At 36.3% G+C, this 21826-nt stretch overlaps 3 protein-coding genes across 3 annotated transcripts in view; 2 read left to right on the plus strand and 1 right to left on the minus strand.

Annotated features, from left to right (window-relative positions):
- The first annotated feature begins 600 nt into the window (after nt 1-600).
- On the plus strand, nt 601-8762 carry LOC113059396 (sphingomyelin phosphodiesterase 5-like). The gene is made up of 8 exons (XM_026227864.1): nt 601-1020; nt 3009-4074; nt 5097-5172; nt 5545-5685; nt 5786-5875; nt 6698-6761; nt 6838-6997; nt 8374-8762. The coding sequence occupies exons 2-8, from the start codon at nt 3076-3078 to the stop codon at nt 8494-8496; spliced, it is 1653 nt and encodes a 550-aa protein (XP_026083649.1). The 5' UTR covers nt 601-1020; nt 3009-3075; the 3' UTR covers nt 8497-8762.
- A 2065-nt stretch (nt 8763-10827) lies between these two features.
- Nucleotides 10828-18247, plus strand: nod1 (nucleotide-binding oligomerization domain containing 1). The gene is made up of 11 exons (XM_026227865.1): nt 10828-12090; nt 12887-13061; nt 13231-15034; nt 15133-15216; nt 15297-15380; nt 15777-15860; nt 16006-16089; nt 16195-16278; nt 16358-16441; nt 16654-16737; nt 17184-18247. Exons 1-11 carry the CDS (start codon nt 11917-11919, stop codon nt 17254-17256), a joined length of 2814 nt encoding a protein of 937 aa, XP_026083650.1. The 5' UTR covers nt 10828-11916; the 3' UTR covers nt 17257-18247.
- LOC113059398 (E3 ubiquitin-protein ligase znrf2-like) overlaps nt 18122-21826 on the minus strand; it is a 29513-nt gene continuing 25808 nt past the window's right edge. Inside the window, exons 3-5 of the mRNA XM_026227866.1 lie at nt 21462-21567; nt 21300-21382; nt 18122-20467 (exon numbers count right to left, since the gene is read on the minus strand). Coding sequence (XP_026083651.1) covers nt 21325-21382; nt 21462-21567 — 164 coding nt within the window. The 3' untranslated portion in view covers nt 18122-20467; nt 21300-21324. The remainder of the gene's footprint in view (nt 20468-21299; nt 21383-21461; nt 21568-21826) is intronic.

Raw genomic sequence — 21826 nt, forward strand, 5'->3', positions numbered from 1 at the left:
ATTGAAGTTGGGGGTGTCAATATATGCCAAATTAGTTTGAATGCAATAAAACCAACAAATTGCTCAAACATTTTATAGTAATAAATTATATCAATATTCGTTGCATTTTTATATATATATTGTTAAGACACAATAGATATTTTTATAATATATCGCATATTAAAATTTAGATAATATATGTAGCTTTTGACTTGTTTTTTAATCGCACGCAAACTCCAATTCATTTCCCTGAACCAGTTCTTTTCAGACAGTTCGGCTCATTGAACCGGTTCAGAAAGCCGATTCATCGGTTCCTGACGTCATCAAGAAATTGTCACTACGCATTTCTTTTCTAACAACTCAGTGCCATACTGTATCACTGAAACATTCAAAAAGTATATATATATATATATATATATATATATATATATATATATATATATATATATATATATATATATATATATATATACACACATATATACATTTATACACATATATACATCAATCATATATATATATATATATATATATATATATATATATATATATATATATATATATATATATATATATATATATATAAATCACGATGAAGCGTCCTAAAAAAAAAATTTCCCATGTTTTAATAAAAATCCATGTCTTTTTTATTAAAATGATTCATAAGCATATCTCCAGTGGCTATGTTTTGTTTGTTAAAAATAAACTTCAGTCATCAGGCTCGAGAGATACACACGAGCAACCCATTCGTCTAAGTCCTCGGCAACCCTCGTCAAACTTCGGACGTCATCAGCTGTGCATCGCGTGCAATCAACCCAGAACTAGAGTTCGATTCAGTGAATCGACTCAAACGGTCACTTCCTGAGAGCCGGCTCAAAAGAACGATTCCTTCAAGCATCGAACATCGCCAAAGTGTGCGTGTCGAAACAGTGAGATCAAACGAGCCGCGAGTCACGCTCCGACACAAGGACGGAGCGTCATGAGCCGCAACATCAGCCCGCGTTCACGACAGAGACCGCCGCGCCCGGAGAACCGAGTCAGGTGAGTTACAGACAGACAGACAGACAGGTAAAGTTCACGAGCGCGCGCCCGCTTCCGTCACCCGCACAACTGACCGAGATCCGGGGTTTAGATGAAAGAATGACTGATTTATATATCTATAGAAAGAGAGAGCGAGAGAGAGAGAGAGGAAGAGAGAGGGAGAGAGAGAGTGAATAATTATAAGATGATAATTCGGTGCAGGTGCAGGATGACGTCATGCACACTGGTGTTGCGCTGACGCTGCAGTGATGTGCAGCTGATGATCGATTATTGCATTAGATGTTAAATCCACCGCATGCTGTTTAAAAGCAGATGTAAGCTAATCTCTGTTAGACTGTGTGTGTGTGTGTGTGTGCGCGCGCGCTCGCGTCAGAGGAAATGCAGCAGTTTCCATCTGTTAGATATCATCGCGTCCTGTTGTAGATCTGGGCTGGGCTGTTTTCTCTAAGTTGCAGAAAAAAATGTAATATTGTGAAATATTATTGCAATTTAAAATAATGGTTTTCTATTTTGATATCTGTTAAAGTGTAATGTATTTCTGTGATGCACAGCTGTATTTTCAGCATCATTCCTCCAGTCTTCAGTGTCACATGATCTTCAGAAATCATGAAGATATGCTGATTTATTATCAATGTTACAAACAGTTTTGCGGAGTCATATTTTTTATTTATTAATTTTTTGGAAACTGATACTTTTTCGGAATTATTTGATGAATAGTTAAAAAGTTAAAAAGAACAGCATTTATTCAAAATAGAAATATTTTTCTAACAATATACACAACCGTTCAAAGGTTCTGGGTTCAGTATTTATTTTATTTGTTTTAAGAAATGCTTTTTTAAACAAGGATGTGTTGAATTTATAAAAGGTGATAAGATTTACATTGTAAGAAAATATTTCTATTTTAAATAAATGCTGTTTTTTTTAAACAAATGTATTAACAAGTTTAAATCATGAATATTCCAGTAGCTGTGCACTATATGAACAACTTTTACTGAATAAAGTCTGAATGTTGCGACATATGTCCAAACGTTACAGATTATCGAAAAAAAAGAAAAGAAAAAAAAGAAGGGCGGGGCTTGTTTATGTTGATCAGTTGATGATTGGATGTTGAGATGTGGGCGTGGCTCTCAAAAACCGAGTTGGGATTATAGGAAAGGGTTGAAATGTTTACTAGGCAACTGTTTTACTTCAAGTAACAAAATATTTTAGATTCTTTTTAGTGTTTTAATTTCCTAAAATTACATTATTTGTTTTTCTTTAGTCATTTTAATACTTCAAGTTCAACTAAAGATTTGCCTGGCAGCTAGCTTGGCTAACTTGTTTTGCATCTGCAGTAAAAAAAAAGATTTTTTTCCTATTTGGGGCGCTAAAACTTTTCTTAAGTTTCACTTGGAAACTAGCTGAATTTTAAACAATTATTTACATTTATTTAAAGTGATTTTTAATTGTTTTAGTGAACCATTATAACCATGGTGTAGATGTCCACTCACTAGTTGATTAGATACATTTTAGGCAACGACTCACTCAACTCACGATTTATGATTCACGATTCAATTCACAATTTATTTTTTCCCAAAATGAGATAAAAGTGTCTGCTACATAACAAAACTATACATAAAAAGTATCAGCATGAAACAGAAACAGCAGACGAGCTGAACCAGACGCAGATTCACTCTCTGCCAGCAGGTGGCGTTTAAAGCGTTTCCTTGGTTACCGCTGTAAACAAAGCAGCACTGCACTTATTAACTTTAATATGGTTTATACAGAGACAAGAGGAAAGAAAAAAAAAAACGATCTAATTTTCTTAAGACAGTCAGCTCCCCTCAGACATACATTCATATAAACTACCCCTAATTGAATCTCAACCAATTTGAATTATAACATTTTAATCCATTTTTGATTGTGAATCGTTACATCTCTAATAAATGTATAGCTTTTCACTTTCCCAACATTGCAAGTTTTTCACCGTATCTGTTATTTTGCTCCAGCGTTCCAGCGGTTATGTGGAGGATCTGAGATGAGAAGGTTTCTTTGGGAGGCACGTGGCGCTGAGGCATGTCTGTAAGAGAGTCTCCTTTCCCCAATTTCTTCCTGGAAGGTCTCCATGCCGTAGGATGGGGTCTGATCTTCCCTTGTTTCTGGTTCCTGGACCGTGTCCTCGCCGTCTGCATCTCCACCAGTCTGGAGCGCATGTTGCGGCGCGAGATGGAGTGCTACCTCCACCCGCTTCAGGTCGTCTTCGGCTCCGTCGTCTTCTTCATCCTGTTCGTGATCTCCACTCCGTTCGCCCTTCTGGGGTTCGTGCTGTGGGCGCCGCTGCAGGCCGTACGCCGGCCGTTCGCGTATCATCACCAGGAGCAGATCATTCCCATGGAGGATCGTAATGATAGATGGGAAGAAACGGGGAAAGTCAGTTTCGGGTTTTTGACAGGAAACTTGTGCATGCTTCCCGATGGCGTTGCACGCTTCAACAACATCGGACACACGCAAAACCGCGCGGCGTACATCGGGAAAAGCATCGTGCAGGGTGTTACACGCCCTCACATCTGTATCTTTGTCGATTCTCCCAGCAGCTGTAGCACCATTACGCCATCCAGCAGTTTGATCCCGCAACCGCCGCCATCCTCGTACGGATCCATAGACGTATCCGCGACAAATCCGTTGGAACATATTCATGAAACCGACGACCTTTCCAAAACCAACTGCGTTCAGAACTGCAAGGATCCGCCTCGGAGGCTCTTCCGGGACGCAGATGTGCCGGTGGAAGTGTCCGCTCTGTTCCCGTCCTCCGTCGACGTTATGTGTTTCCAGGAGGTTTTCGATAAGCGAGCTGCTATGAAGCTCACACGGGCTCTTGGTCCGCTCTACGGACACATCCTCTACGACGTCGGCGTCTACGCCTGCCAGCCGGCTGGAACGTGCTCGTCTTTTAAGTTTTTTAACAGCGGTTTGTTCCTGGCTAGTCGCTTTCCCGTGATAGAGGCGGAGTATCACTGCTTTCCCAACGGACGAGGAGAAGATGCTCTAGCTGCCAAAGGACTGCTCACTGTAAAGGTATGACATCCGATTTAAAGGGATACTTTAGTTTATCAAAAATTAATAATCTGTTAGGATTAAGGAGCCGTTCTTTTAAAGAATACAGTAGTTCACCCAAAAATGTAAATTAATCCATGATTTACTCACCCTTAAGCCATCCTAGGTGTCTTTAGACGAATCCATTTGGAGTTATATTTAAACACAATTCTGGCTCTTCCAAGTTTTATAGAGGCAGTGAATTAGTTATTTTTCAATAGTCCAAAAGAAGTCCAATAAAGCACATCCATCCATCATCAAAAGTGTCCCACACGGCTCTGGGGTGAGTAAAGTCCTCCTGTCATGAACCAATGAGTTTTTATAAGAAAAAAATCCTTATTTAAAAATGTATAAAGCGTTATCTCTAGATTGCGCTAACTGTTGTAAGATCATTCATTCCGGCAGATGACGTAAAGTGAGAGAGCAAAACAAAACACCGCTCACGAATTAGAAGTACAAAAACATTGACGTATTTCGATATAAAATTGTTTCAAGTTGTTCCAGACCTAGAAAGCGAAATTCCCAGACAAATGTAACTTTTCCTTTGGTTTATTACTTAAAGAACTCTTTACATACCTCACTGAGACCACAGCAAAAACTACTAACCTATCTAATAAAGTTCAGACATTTTTAATGAAATAAGAACGTACATTACAAGCAGAGATAAATATAGTAGAAAAAGGTGAGGGCTAAAAGTGGTATTCAGTAACACAAGATAGTTTTCACTATATAGATATCTATATAGTGTTTTGTTGATTGATTATCATTAATGACAGACAGGAGCAGGTATTTATAAACTGCTGTCCCTTTAAAACCAGCGTTCTTCAGAATATCTTCTTTCGCGTTCAACAGAAGAAAAAAAACTCGTACAGAGTTGGAGCAAGTGGAGAGTGAGCAAATGATGACAGATTTTAAGCTGAACTATCCCTGTCACGTTTGATCCAGAACGTTTTATATAAAGGGTTTGAAACTAACAAGCTAAAAACGTTTTTTTTTTTCACAAGGTGGATATCGGGTTACGAAAAGGGGAGAAGAAAATGGTCGGGTATATTAACTGCACTCACCTGCACGCTCCTGAAGGCAAGTGTTCAGACGCATTTACAGAAATAGTTTAAATGTTTACATTTGTTTATTCACCTACATGTCATTCTATATCGGGATTGAACGATAATGGATTTAACCGATAACCGATTAATCAACCGATAGTTTTTAAAAATGAATTCTGAATGAAATCTAAAATAGTGCTGGAATATAAAATGGTAATTATAAACCATGAAAATGTACTGGAACAGCATTAGAATGAATAAATAAAGCCAAATATTGATTTTTGGGTATTGCAATGATGCATTCAAATAATTCTGAAACGCTGCACTTTTTAAGAGATGCAATGATGAATTTATATAATTGCATTTCTTTATTATTATTTATTATATGCACGTGTTTGCTGCTCAGGGGATGGAGCCATTCGCTTCGAGCAGCTGAACATGGTGACCAAATGGATCAATGAGTTCCAGGCAGTGACCAGACGAGAAGATGAGATGGTGATGTTTGATGTGCTCTGTGGAGACTTTAACTTTGACAACTGCTCTCCTGGTACACACACACACACACACACACACACACACACACACACACACACATCTCTAGTACAGAGCAGTGTTTATGCAGAGGTCATTAATGTCTGTGTTTTCAGGGGACGGGTTGGAGCAAAGCCACCGTGTGTTTGAGGACTATACGGATCCCTGCAGAGCCGGAGCCGGGAGAGAGAAGCCCTGGGTCATCGGTAACACTCACAATTAATGCTTGTTTGCATCACAATGCATTCTGGGGAAAGAAAATATACGCTTAGGAGTGAAAAGTTTCTGTTTCTGTTCCTAAGCTGATGTCGTGTAGTTGAATGAAAAACTTACGGTGGTTTCATTTTTTTATTTATATTTAATTTTTGTTATTATTATTATTTTATAATTTACTTATTTTACATTTTTGGTTAGATATGTTTTTATTTAAAAATAGCTTAGTTTAGTTATTTCAAAAAACTAAAACAAAAATGTAAATAAACAATACAATTAAAACAATAAAGATGCGTACAATAATTTTTTTTTAAATTTTAATAAAGAATTTTTTTTTAATGAAAAAAATTACAAAAACAACAACCAAATATATATTTTTTCCTTAAATTAAGATGGCAGAAAATGTATAACTATTTTTAAAAAATTAAATAAAAACTATTATAGTATCTCAATTATACTAAAATGGCATGTTGTTGGTGTTTTTAATTTTATTAAAATTTTCAATTTTAAAATTTAGGTTGGGTATTATGATTATTTTTTATTTTTTATTATGGATTTAATTTGTTTAGATTTTTGAAATGGTAAACTTTAAGAGGATGCTGGTTTTTATTAATGAATTATATTTAATTTCATAAATTTCTTCAATATAAAAATTCAGTTTGTAAATCAAGATGTTTTTTTTTCCCCTATTATGTATTGTACGTTTTGTTTTCACATACATTAATAAAGCGTAATTACAATTAAAAATGATCTTATATCGTGAAATTCCAAATATACGTATTTAAACAGGACACTTGTGATGGTTTTGTTTGTAGGAACCGTGTTGGAGCAGTCGAGGCTCTACGATGAGAACGTGAGGACACCAGACAGCCTTCAGCGGTGAGATCTTTTCATCTGTTGTTAGATGAAGGTTTGTGTGTTCTGTGATCTGATGGACGTGTGCTGGTCTCTGCAGGACTCTGGAGACTGAAGACCTGCGTAAGGACTATATTTGTCCTCCGAGGACGGTCGAAGGTGTTCCTCTGGTCTGTCCTGAGCCTGATGAGCCCTGGACGGGACGCCGAATCGATTACCTCCTGTATCGAGAGAGCTCAGTCTCCAGTCACGGCAAAACTGTGCGTTTCCTTGCTTTAATCCTGAGTTTTAACACTTTACAGTGAGGTTCACGTTAGTTAATGCATAAACTTATAACGAGCAATGCATTTGGTGTTGGGTAATACAAAATTACTAAAACTTTCTAAAATAAAAAAAGACAATATTAATAAATGCAACTTTTTGATGTTAATTAAAAATGTGTTATTGTTGGAATTGAATTCCAATAAGATTAAAAACAGGTTTAAAAGTTTTTTTTTACTGATAGCTCATGTTTACTTCAGTGAAACTTAAACTGGAAAATTATATAAATAATTCTAAATATGAATAAATATTATAAAAGACATTTAAAAGCTAATAAAAATGACAAGCAAACAAAATAGAATTACAAAAATTAACTGAAATTAAAAGTAAAAAAAGTAAAAAATAAATAAATTAAAAAAATTCAACTTTTGATGGTAATGATATATTAGTAATTGTTGGAAATTAATTAAACTAAGATTAATTCAGAAGTATTTTTTCATGTTAACTTTAAAACTTTTTTTGCTCACAAAAACAACAATAAAAAAACTAAAACTTTAATTGAAAATCTAAATAAAAAAGGAAAATATAATAAATAATAATTAAAATAATAATTAAAATAAAATAATAATAAATGGTCATATTCACAAATTCAATGTTTGAAGCTAATGAAATATTAGTAATATTAGTAAGTGTTGGAATTTAATTTAATTTAAGATTAAGTATTTTTTATTGATGGCTGATGTTTAAAAGAGTGAAAAAATATATAAACGAATTGATAATAATAATAAATAGTATAAGGACATTTAATAAGTAATAAAAATAACAAGCACACAATAAACTTACTAAAACTTTTACTGAAATTAAAATAAATATTTTTTCATGCTATCTTTAAAATAAAAACAGATTAAAGCTACTTTTAAATTTAAAAAAAGCCAGATAGACATTTAAAAACAACTAATAAAAATGACAAAATATAAAAAACTGAAAACGAAAGACATAAAAAATAGATACACCTTTTACTGTATTAGTAAATATTGAAAAAGTTATAATGTATTTTTACAAGCATTGTTAGTTAATGCTAACTAATGTAATTAAAGGATTAGTTCACTTCCAGAACAAGAACGTCCTGGTTTTTCTCGCCCTCATGCCTTCAGAGATATTCATGTCTTTCTATTGCCAAGAAATGAAGGTTTTTGAGGAAAACATTTCTCCATATAATGGACTGCAAGTGACTAGAAGAGTCTCATCTAGAGAAACCATTGCTCATTTTCTGAAAACAATAAACATGTATATACACACTTCTGAACCACAGGGAAGCGATTACTCCTGTAACGTGTCTCTGTTCAGATGAAGTGATGTGCTGTGTGTGTTTCAGGAGCTGGAGGAGTTGATGTACGTCACACAGCTGGCTGGACTGACCGATCACGTTCCTCTGGCGTTCAGACTCGGTGTGTCTCTGGATCCACCGCCGGCGGACACCAGACTGAACACACTTTAGCACGCAGTAGCTATCTGTCAGAAAGGCACCAGATGCTTTCAGTGCTAGTTCTTTCTCACTTCCACTCCTTCCAAAGCTGACAGAAGAGAGTTAAAAAAATAATATCAGTGAATGATCGAAGCAATAGTTCTGACACTGTTTCCTATGCATACAAAGCATCCAGCTTTCACACACATGCAATGCATTCTGTTGTTGTTTTAGGTTTTTTTTCCATGACAGCACAGACATGGTTTTGCAAATGTATTTTAATAAAAGCGTAGAATGTTTTTTTGCATTCTTTGACTTTTTTTGGGGGGTTTCCTGCAGTTCTCTATGAAGAGTTATTATTATTATTATTATTATTATTATTATTGTATTTTCTGATCTTGAACCATAATACAATACACAACACCTGGCAAAGAGATTTTAAAGCACGCTTCATTTTCTTGTCAGAAATAGTAAATGCATATTACATTTAACACTGACATTTACATGCAACTTTTTATCACACTTTTTTCTTGCAATTGCGCGTTAAATCTTATCATTTTTACCCTTTTTTTATTCTGCATTTTTTTTTCTCAATTCTGAAAAAAGGTGAAAATTGTTTTTTTGTTTTTTAATCCTTTTGTGGAAACAAGCTTCCATTATACAGATTATTAAATGTTTAAAAAAAAATATATATATATATATATATATATATATATATATATATATATATATATATATATATATATATATATATATATATATATATATATATATATATATATTGCTCACTGCAAATTCATGTCAGTTATTGCATTAATGTGCAGTATTTGTAACGTTTATCATAACATATTTATTGTCGTCCTTCATTGTTTTGTTATTTAATTTAAAAAAAAAATTACAACTTAAGAAGACACAAAAGATGAATATAAAGAGACTGTTTTCATAGCTTTCAAATTAAGAGAACTTTGTATAGTTTCCACATATTTCTCTAAGTCCAGTTTGAAAAAAGAGGTTTAGAGCCAGTAAACTTTTGGTCATGAATGTGAAGTTTAGCTAAGAGGAAACATAATTATGTAATATTTTCCAGTATTCTCTTTTGAATAGTCAAACAATCCAAAAAGAAAAAGCATCATTAAAACAAAAAGAGAAGTCACTTTCAAAAAACAAACAAACAAAAAAAAAAAGACTAAATAACTATATATTATATTTCTGTAAGAAACCTGAGTAGTTGTAAAGTCTGCCTTTTGAATTAAAAAGCTGTCTGACCAAAAGAAAATTGTTTTCAAACCAGTTGTTAAAAAAATTGAATTTTTCCTGTAAAGAACATCCTTATTGTTCCATAAAAATATCAAAATTATTTAACATGCTGTCAATTCTTTTTAATGTTCCTTTAATCAACTTCCAATGAAAGAGCAGCATAAGTCGCTTGTAATGATTTTGAAAGCTCTTATAATGATGGGGGAAACGAATTAGTTAAAATGATTCACTGTTTTGAAGGACTCCGATCGGACTGAGCACAGCGAGTCATTTGATTCAGATCTGAACTTTAATTCGATTCAGTTCGGGACCTCGGAGCCTCGTAGCGAGAATCATTTGATTTAAACCGGAACTTCGGAGATGACTCGTGAATCATTTCGTGAATCGAATGATTCGGAGCAGGTTTGCGAAACATTATACAGGGGTGCGTTTCCCAAAAGCATAGTTGCTAACTAAGTTAGCACCTTTGTTGGTTGCAATAAATTTCCGATTGCCAACCAGGTTAGCAACTATGCTTTTGGGAAACGTACCCCACCCAAATCGGGATTTGGGAGGCCAGATTACTGATTAAAAAAAATAAAAAATAAAAAATAAATATATATATATATATATATATATATATATATAGAAATAAGAGTAGAGAACATTACACCATTAAGGTTGTACAATAATAAAAACAAAAAGTAAACAAAAATAAAAAATTCTTAAGAAAATAGGTTTAGAGACAGATTTGTATGTAGGCATATGAGAGATTAGTTTGCTGGAAACACAAATGAAATTATATTTTCCTATATTCTATTCTAAGTAGTCAAACAATCCAAAGAAAACATCCTCAAAATGGAAAGTAAAGTCATTTATCGCCTAAAATATAAAATGTCAAAGTTGTGTATAATGTTTTTCTTATATATTATAATGCTACAGTGTCCAGTTTTCATGTTATGTTTATAACTTCATTTTAAGGCTACAAAAACGTTTATGACTAAATTCTACTAACTTTATCACCCAAAATATAACATTATATAAATGTTTATATATATATATATATATATATATATATATATATTATTCTAAAAATGCTAAAATGTCGACAAATGTATTTGTGTTTAGAAAGTTATTTAAAGATTACAAAAAAAAGAAAAAAAAAGAAAATGTATTGAAAATTTTATGGAGTCAGATTAGGATACTCCATAACTGATTTGTCTTAACACTTATCCCTTACAGCACACGGACATCACAGAGACGTCTATATGACGTCTGCAAGACGTATTGTTTTAAGAGTATTTGCTCATCTGCATTACATCAATAGGACGTTTCCTATCAGATGTCAATACGACGTTCAGAAGATGTCTATACGATGTTTGTGATTTAGAATGCGTCTTAAAGACGTCTGTACACAGCAGATGTTTTCCAGATGAAGCAATCTTTAACAGACCTCTTGCAGACACATATCTGTGCTATCTGCCTCACAACCTTTCAAGGAAACGACTTTCACAACGATTTAACGTTGTTAAAAGTCATATCTCAGAAAGCACACGTTTACGTCTGCAAGATGTCTGTTAAAGATTGCTCAAACATCTCAACGTGTATTTGAGCAAACACCTTAATAAATATACTCTTGCAGATGTAAATGCGACGTTAAATAGACGTGCTGTACGTGTGCTATCAGGGGGATAGCTTTTAAACAACATTAAGACAAGATTCTGTTTGTTGGACGTTAAATGTGGTGTTTTATTGGAATTGTTTCATGTTAATGTTTAATTTAAAAGAAGTTGAAATGCATCACCGACTTTAACTGCAGGCTCGTTGAATTGTTTTATTTCTCTGACCTCGCACTCAAACAAGCTCTGCACGGCAGAAACGATCATATCCAGGGTGTTTTCACCAATCCGGGTCAGATTTCATGTTGGTTTCACTTCCTAGTTGACATGGAAGGTGCGGAACCAGGCGAACTCCTTCGTCACTCCTCCCCAGATTCCGACGCTTTCGTTTTCTGTTTTCATGTCGAAAATGGCTTAAAATTCATTAAAATATAACATATGGTAATATCTCGCTCTCGCTTGATTCCCGCTGATTTCTGTCCTCGGACACCGACGCTGACCCGACTCCCGGCCGCCCGTCGGTGAAGCGCCCGGGCTGGATGCATCTTCACTAGGGCTGATGGTGTGGTGTTGAGCAGGTTCTGTGTCCTGCTGTGAGATGGGCTCTTACAAGAGTGAGGGCTCTCACCTGAAGCTGCTGACTTCACACAGAGAGCTGCTGGTGGAGCGGGTGAAGAACACGCAGTGCATTCTGGACAATCTCCAGATGAACGGCTTCATCTGCACCGAAGACATCGAGATCATTCACCGCAGCAGCACCAGAACTGACCAGGTACAGCAATAATCCACCTAAAGACAGGCATATTCATACATCTTCTGGGGTTATTACATATATCAAGTAGCCTACAACTATCTCTGTACCATGCTACAAACCTGTTCTAAAAACTTAGCTTATATAAGAAATATATGAATTTACTGTACCTTCCACAAATCCTTAAAAAGAACAGAAAGTCTTTTAAATTCATAGTCGTTGCATTAAATGTTGTATGCATTGCTAACATTGAATATCTTCCACTGTATTTTTATTTTTTTTTAACTTGATTTCCATATTCTTAGATCAAGTTACATTAACTTTGGTTTTCCCGAGAAACTGGTCCAAATGAAGCGAGTTTAAGCTTAAAACAAGAACTAATATTCGCCAATGTGGTCAGAAAACCTTGTTTTTGTCTCTTTCAGTTTAGCTGATTTCTATAAGGCTGTGCGCAGATGTGTTAGTTTTTTTGTTTCTCAAGTAAATGTATCTTGGTTAACAACAACAACAACAAATAAAAATCTGATATTTTGCATTGGAAAACAATAAATAAATTGGAGTGTGATCAGAAGCTACTTCCATATCCTAGTTTTTCCAAATTCTAGAAGCTGATTTCTTTATTTATTTTTTTGTAAATATAGGTTAATAGAGGTTAGTCAAAAATCTTGACACACAACTCGTTGTGAAAGTTTTGGTCTTTCTTTGGTCTAGCTTTGGTCTTAAAATATCTTCTGTTAAATGTACAATCTTATGTTTTACATAAATACACAATATATATTTCACAGTTAATCAACTCGCCTCATTTTTGGACACGCAGGTTCGCAAGATCTTGGAGCTGGTTCAGAGTAAAGGAGAGGAGTGCTCTGCGTATTTCGTACACGTTCTTCATGAAGCCTACGACGCTTACATTGATCTGCGGCCTTGGTTTGAAGAAATTCAGTACACGCCATTAGACACCATTAGTGTCCTACCAGTGGTGAACACAGACCCGAGTGAGTAGTTTAATTTAAAAATGACATATAATATTTTGCAAATATGGAAACCATGAAAAGAACAGTCCAGATCAATGTTCATAATAAAAAAAAATGTTTTCGTCAGATTTTTTTTTGGCATGCTATACTGTAGGACACTATGAGAATATTCCACCTAATGTTTTTGCAGTTAGCAAGTACTGCGAGAAGCTCCGATATGAGCTGGGAAGAGACACTCAGTTCATCACGTCGTACTCGAAGAGCGAGGAGACGCCGCTGGAGGATCTTTACACGGACACTCAGATGGAGCTCCTGAACGATAGAGGCGAGAGTTTAGGATACTTACAGAGTCTGGACGAGCTTTTGGGAGACCAGGGAGTCTTCAATGCGCACGCCGAGACCATCTTCATCACCGGCGACGCTGGCGTAGGCAAATCCATCGTTCTTCAGAAACTCCAGAATCTGTGGTCCAGAAGGCAGCTGAAAACCCACGCCAAGTTCTTCTTCAAGTTCCGATGCAGGATGTTCAGCGCCTTTAAGGAGACCGACGAGATCTCGCTGAAGGATCTGATCTTTAAACACAACTGCTATCCGGACGGCGACGTCGATAACGAGGTCTTCACCTACATCTTGCGGTTCCCGGAGACGGTGCTCTTCACCTTTGACGGCTACGATGAAATCCAAACGGATTTCGATTTGGACAACGTGCCGGAAACGGTTTCCCCGGAGGAGAAGACCCGTCCACTTTTGCTTCTCATGAATCTGCTTTGCGGAAAATTGCTCAAAGGTTCCCGGAAGATTCTCACTGCACGAAGTGGCACCGAGATCCAAAGCAGAGTGATCTGGAAGAAAGTCTATTTGAAGGGATTCTCCCCTGAACACCTGAAGAGGTACACAGCTTTGCATTTCCCAGAGAAGGAACACCGGTCAATGGTGACCGATCAACTGGACGCCAACCCTCATCTCTGCGGTCTTTGCTCCGTCCCGTTGTTCAGCTGGATCATCCTCAAGAGCTTCAAGCATCTCCATTCGGTGTATGACAACTTTGAGTTGCCGGATTCTTGCATTACGCTCACAAACGTCTTCTTGCTTCTTTCCGAGGTCTTTCTTGGACACTCGACTGCACGTCCTGGTCTTTTAAAAGGGAGCACGCGGTGTCCTGCGGAGACTTTTAAAGCTGGAGAGCGTAAGCTTGCGGCCTTCGCTCGACTGGCGTTGAACGGTCTCCAACGAGGAGGACTCGTGTTCAGCATGGAGGAAGTGACATCCTGTGGATTAGAAGACGAAGTCCTTCAGTTTGGGTTTCTGAGGCCTGCTTCTCATTACGATGGATGCGGAGGCTCGGCAACCTTCGAGTTTCTCCACGAGACCCTCCAGGCCTTCCTAGCGGCGTTTGCATTGGTGCTGGACTCCAAAATCACTCCGGAGTCCATTCTAAGTTTCTTCTCCAAATGCGAATACAAGAGGTCGTCGCATTTCTCCTGCTTGCCTTGCTTGGGAAAGTCGAGACCTAGAGATAAAGACCCTTTTCAAACCAACTTCCAGTTCACCAATTTATTCTTGTGTGGCCTCTTGTCCAAACCCAACGCCGCACTCCTGGAGCATCTCGTTCCTCCGGCGTCATTGAAACAGAAGCGCAAGATGCTCAAGTCGTATCTGTCCAACAGCGTGAGGACGCATCTTAAAGGCCTTCCTCGATATCCATCCACAGACATTGATGGCGACAAGGTGCATGCAATGCCGAACTTCTTGTGGATGCTGCGGTGCATATTTGAGACGAACAGTGAGGACATTGCAAAGATGACGGCCAACGGCATATCGGCGGATTACATTAAGATCGCCTTCTGTAACATTTACTCGGCCGACTGCAGTGCGTTGAACTTTGTCCTCCACCACCGAAGGAAACACCTGGGGGTCGACATGGACAATAACAACATCAACGATTACGGCGTGAAGCAACTGAGACCCTCCTTCAGCAAAATGACCGTAATACGGTAAGAAAAGCAAGACAGGGGTTGGCTTTCCCCAAACTAGAACTACTCAAAACTAATGGAATTACTACAACAAATTAAGTCCCGCCTTTGTTTTCCAGATTTTGCGTGAATCAGCTGACGGACAGCAGTATTGAGGTTCTGGCAGAGGAACTTATCAGACACAAAGTCATTAAGGTCTTGGGGTGCGTTCATCCGTTCATCTTCATTGTGTCGTTCGGTTTTATATCGACTACATTCAATCCCCTTTTCTTTGCACTTTCAGGCTTTACAAAAACTACATCACAGATGTTGGAGCCAAACTCGTAGCGAAGATCATTGAAGAATGTCCACACTTGAAGGTCGTTAAGTAGGTATCTCGTCATTGCATGATGCCAATAGAAGAATCTTTAACTAATATCATTCCCTGTGATAAGAGGACATGCTGCATTTGATTTTGTATGCATGCACATCTTCGGTTTTAAAAATCCATTGCTCTGAAAAATATTTACTGACAAGACCACGCAGTCAACATTTGGACTTTTTAACCTGTCATTGAATTGCAAGTGTGTGTTGATTTGACGTCAGCTTATAAAACATTCCTCTGGTGTGTGCATGGTTTTATCGATGGAATTAAAAATAGTTTGCAATACTTTCCAGACGATGCACACTTTAAAAACGACCTGTTTTCGCAGGATATATAGATGCATAATTCATCAGTTGTCACATTAGATTAATTGTGTATATTCGTTTGTGCCTCTCATAGGCTTGGCTGCAACAACATCACAGGTGTGGGCGGGAAATACCTCGCCAGTGCAATTCACAAGAGCAAATCTATCTTTGATGTTGGGTAAGAACATGTACAGGAGCATTTAAACACTGCTCTTTATTTTATGAATGTTTTTTCTTTGGAATTCCCGTTTTAAACTGAATTTTTTCAGAAATGATCCAAAACTATGGTAAAGGTTTGGTGAAACTAAATTAATTGCTTGCAGAATGTGGGGAAACACCATCGGTGACGAGGGCGCAGAAGCGTTTGCAGAGGCTTTGAAGAATCACCCAAGCCTCACCAATCTCAGGTAAGACTTGCATCATCAAATTAATCTCCTGTGTCCTTTATGAGAAATTCAAATGGTCAGATAAAGAGCGAGCAATCTGAGATTGATCATTTCAATGCCGTTTAGCCTCTCCGCCAATGGCATAACGTCTCACGGTGGAAGAAGTCTGGCAAAAGCACTGAAGGAAAACAAAAGCCTTCACATCTTCTGGTACGACTGAGTTTCATATTTTCTCATGCATGTGAAAATAGAAAGATTTTCATTCTTATTCAATGTGGTTATGTTTCAGGTTGATACAGAATAAAATCTCTGATGATGCAGCGTCAGACTTTGCCGATGCCTTTAGATCCAACTCTGCTCTGACGCATCTGATGTACGAGCGATTATTCCTCATTATTTCAGTAATATCTAATTTACATATGATGCATGCTAATTTTGCCATAAGTTTTAAGTTTATAGCATTCACTTTGTGCATAAACAAGTGCAATATTTTTGCTGCATCTTGCATACATTGCTTGAGGATATCGTTTATCATTTTGATGAACAGCTATGTATGATAATAATAATCCATTCATCTCTCTATAGGCTAATAGAAAACGAGTTCACCATTCATGGAGCCAAAGAGATGTCTGAAGGCCTGACTAACAACACTACACTGAAGGAAGTCAAGTAAGATCTGCGACTTGATCCAAAAACTAGAATTTGCATCATTTTAATGGCATAAAGATTATTCAGTTTCTCCAGATTTTAAAGCATTGCATTACTCTTTGCAATGAAGTCAAATCTCATGATGCATTGCAACAAGCTCCACCAGAGTTAGTGGACATGTCAAAGAAAAGTAGTGATGAAATGCTCTGCATAATACAGCACAAATCAACTATTTTACGCAGTATTGGGGTGTGCAATGTATTTCATCACATCAACTTGCAAACTCTATTGAGTTGAGTGTCACCGCTAATGCAGATCGATCCAAATCGCTCCCTAATGAGGTGTCTTACTAGGCAGCTCACTAGGTTTCGGAACAGAGCCCTAGTTCTCCCTTTTAACTAACCTTACGTGAGCAGATCAGGTCTTCCATTTTTTACACATTTCCACATTTTCTGGTTCGTTCACAGCATTAAAGGAAGCCGGGTTTCTGAAGAAGAAGAACGACTCTATGAGGGCGACAAGCGGCTTCGCTTCCACTGAGAAGAAACATTAAAAACACGTGATTTGAGAAAAGGAAGTTGGTGTAATGCCACAGACACTGGTTTACTTCAGAATCAGACGAACCACTGTGAAGGCAAAACCCATTTAAGACTTTCAGGTTCATTACAGAGCGAATATCTCTTTATAGTTAATAGATCGGCCGGGAACATCAAAAGCAAGTAAGTTAATCAATGCACAAGTTACTAAAAGCTACTTGACGGTAAGGAGAGGTTGCTATTCGTTCCATTAGCACATGCATCATTATAACACAAATTTAGGAGCGTTCATTATAAACAACATTTTACACGTCAAACGTATAAGACTTAATTTCAACTGTTATTTCAGAAAATATAATTTGGTTTCTCTACCCAGTGTTTTTAAATATTATAAATGAAAAGAAAATACAGTTATGGCATCAAAAATGCAAGTATCGGTGCATCCCTACTTTTTTATAAATATTTCATTTTAGAAGTATTTTTTTAATGCACTGCATGATCTTGTGAATAATTGTACTATACATTTTGTTCATTGTTACACTTTCAGAAAGTAAAATGCATTGAAACACAACAAACAAACCAGGAATATGAGAAAAGAATCTGCAAATGCATTTGGTTACGATTATTTGTGGAAATATATAATGCATTACAATACACATTATGAATGTCTTATAATGCGTTATACATAAAGGCTTCAAGTGTTATCAGGATTTTTAATCTATTTTATAAATTCATGTATTTGCTTTTATCAATCGGAGAAATCATTTAATGCATTCAGTGATTGTAGTGAAGTAGATGATTAAAAAACATTGCAAATAAACCTCTCTCTCTCACACACACACACACAGAAGGACATCCAGACAAGTATGTAAAGATCTGTGCTTCGAAAGATTTAGCTGTTTTTAATCTCATTATCTCTGTACATATATTTTTTTTTACACATATGGAATGTCACAATATTTCTAAATCATTACAAAATAAAAACCTTATGATCATCCGGTGGCCAGTGTTAACCTTTCACATTGAGATCCATCACATACAGACTTCTGTTTGCTTCCTTTGCATCTCTTCAGGAAGTTGCGTAACCTGTTATGTTCCTCTCGACTGCTGCAAGGATGAGAAACGAGGAGCTAATATTTCGGTGGCAAATTAAACAAACCGTGTGCATGGAAAGCTCTGATCCGGTCGGAAGCATCAGGTTCAGATCGTGACGTGTGCATAAAGCAGCAAATTGTCACCTAATGATATCTCATAAAAGAAACAGTGCAAATGATCTAATATCTGATAAGGCTTTTTAAATATAGTGGTGTTTCCGATGCAGCATGTCATATATCTTCTGACGTGTGTCCAGAAAACCTGCAGAAATGAACCTCACATTGAAACTGCTTCTCATTTCCATCAACAAACACGATTAGCAGCATTTTAAAGCTGTTGTGGCACTTTGGACGACTGTAATAACTCAACCGCTTGAGCTTTACTTAAGACTGAGACTTTAGACTTGAGTGAAGGTTAAGACTTTACTTGGTTCTTAACAAAACCTGTCTAGAAATGTCATTTTTCATCACAATATCAAAATAAATTTTTAAAATTGTATTTTACATAAAGAAAAAGAAGTGCATTTTAGTACTTATTTTTTTTAATTTGCCAATAAATTATATGATCATTAATTAATGATGTATTGAAAATTACAGTATGTACTGCCATTAAAATTATTCTGATTTCTAATTTAACTTTTGAGTCATTTTATTATTATTTATTATTTCCAGTGATGACTTTTAGAACTAGAATACAGTGATTTTTTATTTTTAAAACCAGTATAAATTAAAAGCAACAATAAATATCATGAATCATGGTGTATAAATACTTGTAACGAAGGGGGAAAATGTGCAATTCTGAAAAAATTAAAATAAAAAATAAAATCTAAATCCTACAAAATTAATTTTAATTATTTCAATTATAGTGTATTTATTCATCACAGTAGTATTTGTAATTCCATTAAATTTATGCTAATTTAAATGGAAATATTTATTTTGAGCTGTATTTTATTTTTCTCAGACATGATTTCTATTAGTGGAATACAATGATTTTGACAATTATTATTTTGATAATGTTTTTTTTTTTTAAAGAGCAGTATAATTAATCGGTGCATAAATAACTATACTGAAGGAGTAAAAATGTGTATAATTGTGAAAAATCCAAATGAAAAATAAAATTTGGTAGTATTTATTTGGAAATTTGTAATGTATTTATTCACCAGTATAGTATTTTTTGTTCAGCCATTTAATTTATATAATAATAAAATATTGTGTGCGTGCATATATATATATATATATATCGCCCCAGTGAATATCAATGTATCATTAAAATTGTATATATTACTTATTTAAATTGCAATGTATTAGCTCATCATGGTAGTATTTGTAGCACTGCCATTAAAATAATTCAGATCTTAATAAAAATTAATTGCATTTTATTAATCTTCATTTTCTTCATGCAAAATTTTGGATTTTTTATTCTTCTGATTTTGACATGTTTTGATGAGAATCACTCCACATAGAGAGACAGAAGTCAGTGGTGTGTTGAATTAAGGCCCAGATTTGTCTCAACAAATAAAACGTGATGAAAAACTGATCTTGAGACGGTGCAGACGTCACGTGAATCTTGATCCGAGACTCGAGATGCACGGGATATTTCACCATCCACGAAGCGAGAGACAGAGAGAAATAATGGCTCAGTATAGTTCAGGGGCGACCCGAATCAGGGCTCACGTCCCATCACATCCAGGCGTGTTTCTCCGAGTCCACAGAGCCCCTTCCTCTGAAGAACATCCCAAACGCAGCCGTCGCTTCGGCTCTCAGAATCTGAAAATTAAGGCACTAAGAGACACAGTCCCATTGAACAGAACAATCAACCCGGTCGTCCGATATATAATCCACACAGTCAGCTGACCCTGAGTCCGGCCAATCAGAGACAGCCAATGAAATGAACTCCTGCTAGATCCTGATTGGACAACTGTGCGACGGAGGAGAGAATCTCGACACCTGTTGGGGTTTCCGATGGACTGCGATGAGGAAAGAGTTTCCCTGAAGGAGTTTTGGCACACTAGGGTTTATATAATGGCGACTACGTAGGGCCTTGCTACGAGAAGAGACCAAAGTCACAGAGTCTTTGAGAAGGAAGGAGTTCACATTGTGGTGCTTCTCACGACCAGGAGGCTAGAGACATAAAACAAAACATAATGATTAACAGAGCATCAGCATGATTTAACGCCAAAAACACTGATTTTAATGCAATGTTTTGAGATTTTGAGCCATTTGGCTTTCCATAATGTGCCATTTCGTATGAGTTGGAAAACATCTAAAATGCATATTTAAGTGTTTATTGCATCTCGCAAAATGAGTTTCTTTCCCCCCTCTTATATTCTGAAGGGTTTGTTCACATTATTCACCTGATCTTTAAACAAATTCATAAAAACATGTTGCAAATGTGTTTGTTTTCTGGTTGCTGACAGTATTTTCTGATTTGCACAGTGATAAAAAACAAAAAAATAATACAAATCCAGGTTCTGGAAAAACCTTTAATGTGTCGACAAAATCAAACTGGAATTTTTAACCTGGATTTATCCAATGTTCAGATTCACCTTCTGGAAATATATGCAACATAGTGCACGTTTAATTAGATGATGCTTTGCTTGCATATTTAAATAAAACATTTCAGAAAAATCCTCATACAAAAAATGTTTGTGATTTGTAATCCACTCATCTGATATCTATTAGTTATTTTTTTCACCCTATTCAATTTCAGTGTATTTCCTTAAAATAATATGTGCATGCTGTAAGATAACATGACACTGTTTCAGCATATAGTAGCATGTTTGCATAATATCATGAAAATGACTTGTGCAATATGCATCTGCAATGCATTTAACCTGTGACATTATATTGAATGTTCTGTAACATGCTCATGAATCACGAACAATAAAGAGGTCTTTAATTTTATAACTGTCAGTTTTGATTTAAATGCACTTGCATTATTACCGTGTGTTACCTGTGCAAAGGTGAGAGAGGTGCTGCTAATCTGAAGGATGTTCAGGACACGATCGGTTCACTTCAAACCACTCGTCAATACAGCTGGAAGAGAAGCAGAGTTACTGCACGACACACACACACACACACACACACACACACACACGTATGTTAGCAGCTTTACCCTTTGTGATAGATGCAGAGGCAGGGCAGGCGTGCGATGGTGTCTCCCTGCACCAGCTCCTCCAGACATATTGCACATTCTCCCGTGTCCTTCGCCAGGACGTCCTCTGAGAAAACAACCAAGAACAACCCAAATCAGCCATAGATTCGGAGCGCGGAAACAAAATCTGCAGAAGCTGCGGGTAATTCATGAATCAGGATCGTCAAAGAACGCACAAGATTTTTTCAGTCATGATGATGATATCACAGCATAAATACTTTACAGTTAAGAGGAAAAACATGTGTAATAGTCCTGAAAAATCTTCATCACATTCTCAATAAATGTATTATTTAAATAGATTTTTAATTGTAATGTATTTACTCATG

This window comes from Carassius auratus, chromosome 41, assembly GCF_003368295.1.
Source record: "Carassius auratus strain Wakin chromosome 41, ASM336829v1, whole genome shotgun sequence".
NCBI lineage: Eukaryota > Metazoa > Chordata > Actinopteri > Cypriniformes > Cyprinidae > Carassius > Carassius auratus.

Coding starts and splice junctions, on each gene's coding strand:
- LOC113059396 (XM_026227864.1), top strand. CDS start 3,076: ATGTCTGTAAGAGAGTCTCCTTTCCCCAATTTCTTCCTGGAAGGTCTC. Junction 4,075..5,096: donor AAGGACTGCTCACTGTAAAG/GTATGACATCCG, acceptor TTTTTTCACAAG/GTGGATATCGGGTTACGAAA. Junction 5,686..5,785: donor CTTTGACAACTGCTCTCCTG/GTACACACACAC, acceptor CTGTGTTTTCAG/GGGACGGGTTGGAGCAAAGC.
- nod1 (XM_026227865.1), top strand. CDS start 11,917: ATGGGCTCTTACAAGAGTGAGGGCTCTCACCTGAAGCTGCTGACTTCA. Junction 12,091..12,886: donor GCAGCACCAGAACTGACCAG/GTACAGCAATAA, acceptor TTGGACACGCAG/GTTCGCAAGATCTTGGAGCT. Junction 15,217..15,296: donor AAAGTCATTAAGGTCTTGGG/GTGCGTTCATCC, acceptor TTGCACTTTCAG/GCTTTACAAAAACTACATCA.